This window comes from Bison bison, unplaced genomic scaffold, assembly GCF_000754665.1.
Source record: "Bison bison bison isolate TAMUID 2011002044 unplaced genomic scaffold, Bison_UMD1.0 scf7180017845404, whole genome shotgun sequence".
NCBI classification, from domain to species: domain Eukaryota; kingdom Metazoa; phylum Chordata; class Mammalia; order Artiodactyla; family Bovidae; genus Bison; species Bison bison.
The window spans coordinates 5,060-8,227 of NW_011475977.1; the positions used below are offsets into that span (position 1 = coordinate 5,060).

The window sequence follows — 3,168 nt, forward strand, 5'->3', positions numbered from 1 at the left end:
ATAATGATGTCAGTAAACATAGAAACAAATGTAGCAATGCTGCTGCTGCTGCTAAGTCGCTTCAGTCATGTCCAACTCTGTGCAACCCCACCAGGCTGCCCCGTCCCTAGGATTCTCCAGGCAAGAACACTGGAGTGGGTTGCCATTTCCTTCTCCAATGCATGAAAGTGAAAGTGAAAGTGAAGTCACTCAGTCATGTCCGACTCTTAGCGACCCTATGGACTGCAGCCTACCAGGCTCCTTTGTCCATGGGATTTTCCAGGCAAGAGTACTGGAGTGGGGTGCCATTGCCTTCTCTGAATGTAGCAATAGCATTCAGTTTTAAAAGCCGTTTTACAAAACTATTCTAAATGAAAACTATCCTTAATTTAAAAGCTTTAAAATTACATTTTAAAATTTATTAGTAATTATCAACTAATTTGGAATGCCAATAGTTTTCCAATAAATGGTGAATAAATAGTCTTACAGACAAAAGGAATTATGTCTAGCTCACCCAAATAGTAACATTAAGTAAGAGCTTAAATTCTTTAGGGAGGTTAAGTTTTGCATTACAGACACAATGATATTATTATAATTTAATCAAAATCCCCAATCTGCTTACATACAAACAGCTTTGAAATGTTGCCCATGATGTATGTGTGAATGAATGGAAATGAGTTTATATGTGCTTCTGCTTTCCCGTGAGGAAAATAAAAACTCACATTGGACAAAGAGGACTTCCCTGGTGGCTCATTGTAAAGAATCCACCTGCCAGTGCAGGAAACATGGGTTGATCCCTGATCCAGGAAGATCCCACCAGCCATGGAGCAGATAAGCCCAAATGCTACAACAGCTGAGCCTGTGCTCTAGAGCCTGGGAGCCACAACTCTTGAGCCCATGTGTCAAAACCATTGAAGTCCACATGCTCTAGAACCTGCGCTGGGCAACAGGAGATGCCACTGCAATGAAAAGCCCATGAACTGCAACTAGAGATCAGCCTATGCAACTAGAGATTCCCTCCACTGGCCACAGCTAGAGAAAAGCCCTCACAGAAATGAAGATCCTACGTATCCAACAATAAATATATTAATATAATAATTAAAAAAAAACACTGGACAAAGAGAAATGTTTGTTCTCCTATACATCATTCTTATTTTATATCTACATCTCTGTAGATAAATTATGAATTTTGTGATGATTTAAATGCATGATCTTAATGTGTGAATGACATTTCAGTGGCTATGTGTTTCTGTGTCGAGATATTAGGATATTTATTTGTTTACCTATATCAGAAGACATAGAAACATTATGGATGTCCAAGTTGTAAACTTGTTGCCTCATCGCTGTACTAGACGAACCGAGCTACAAGAGAGAAGCCAAATTATGTTTACACTATTAAGTCAGGATATGTTATTGTTAAGAAAAAAGAGAGCACCCAAATATTCCTTCTTTCAAGGAAAAAGAATTTAGTATTTGATATAATACTTAGGTCAAAAATGTGCAAAATAATCCACATGAATATTTATTTAATTTGTGAGGAGAAATATGTACCTTTGTACTTGCAAAATGACACTAATTCTGCCTACTTCTCAGTTAGAATGATGGCACTTTGGCTGGGGTACATGACATGTGCACAGTCTGGCTACACAACAACTATTAGAATCAGTAAAAAAGAGACACTTACGCTGTTGTGTCTCTTAAATACAAAAATTACATATCATAGTATCTCTATTTTCAAAACAAAGATCTATGAACAAATCTACCTTTCACATTGAAAAAGGCATTAAATATCAGGTTTAAGTTTTTCAGCTACCCAGTGATGTTATTATAACTTGAACAAAATTCCCAATTTGTTTATGTGCAAAGAGCTTTGAAATGCTTCCCATAATGCACGTGTGAGTCAGTGGAGATGAATTCACATGTGCTTCTCCTTTCCCCACAGGAAAGTAAAAACCATTAGCAAGACCACCATCTTTATGCACTTACATTAGAGAACTGAATGAAATATGTTGCTATTTCTTCTACCTCAGATTGTAGTCTAGTAGATAAATAGATAAATATTTCCTAAATTCATTACTACATTTTTGAATAATAAAATCAAAATCTTTTTATTCTAACAAAGGATATAAACAATGTCAATACATATACCTGTGAACTTGGGCTGAAATAGTCTTCTCTATTAATTTATTAATTTTAGCTAAGCTTGACTACTTGTATCAATGAGAGAAAATTCACTTTTTCCCTCAGAATTTTAATTTTTTCTTGTTTTTTGTAAAGGGTAAAGTTCTTTTTGTGAATTTTCTAAAGCTGTGTACTAAGCAGTAATCTTTTGACAAATGAGTATTGATGAAATGCAGAGAACAAAAGTAACACAACTTTACTTTGTTAAAATTGTCCTGCTGATCACTTTGTTCATGGCCTCTTTCACATCTCTGTTCCTCAGACTGTAGATCATGGGGTTCAACATGGGGATCACTGTGGTGTAAAACACAGCCACCATCTTCCCCTGCTCCACAGACTCCTCTGTGGGACGTCTGAGATACATGAAAATAAGGGTTCCATAGAACAAGACAACAGCTGTCAAATGGGATCCACAGGTGGAGAAGGCCTTGCGCCTCCCTTCCGCTGAGTTCATCCGTACAATGGCAATGAGGATGAACAGGTAAGATAAGATAACTACAGTTAGAGAATATACGAAGTTAATGCCGGCGAGTATAAGCATCGTATATTCTTTTACAAAGGTTCCACACAGGCCATTTTGATGAGAGGTGGGTCTGCACAGTAGAAGTGGTTGATCTCAATCTTCCCACAGAAGTACAAGCCATAGGTCCATAATGTTGCTGCCAGACTAACCAGAAAACCATACACATACGGGAAAGAAATCAGTCGGATACAGACAGTCCTTGACATTTTGCTGCCGTAGAGCAAAGGGTCCCCAATGGCCATGTATCTATCAAAGGCCATCACAGCAAGAATAAAAACTTCTACATGGACGAGAGCAATAAAAAAGAAACACTGTACCAAACAGCCAGCATATGAAATCGTTTTTGTCTCTGATAACAGGTTTTCCAGCATTTTAGGAGTGACATTGGAGGAAAACCACACATCAACAAATGACAAATGACTCAGAAAAAAGTACATGGGGCTGCTGAGTTGTGGACTGACCTTAATTAACAGGATCATGCAGAT

General features: G+C 37.6%; 1 protein-coding gene across 1 annotated transcript; it reads right to left on the reverse strand.

Annotated features, from left to right (window-relative positions):
• Positions 1-2,356: 2,356 nt before the first annotated feature.
• On the reverse strand, positions 2,357-3,162 carry LOC104984490 (olfactory receptor 5M3-like). The gene is given in 2 exon segments (XM_010834238.1): positions 2,357-2,727; positions 2,730-3,162. Coding segments are annotated over 2 exon segments (804 nt in total).
• Between the last annotated feature and the right edge of the window lie 6 nt (positions 3,163-3,168).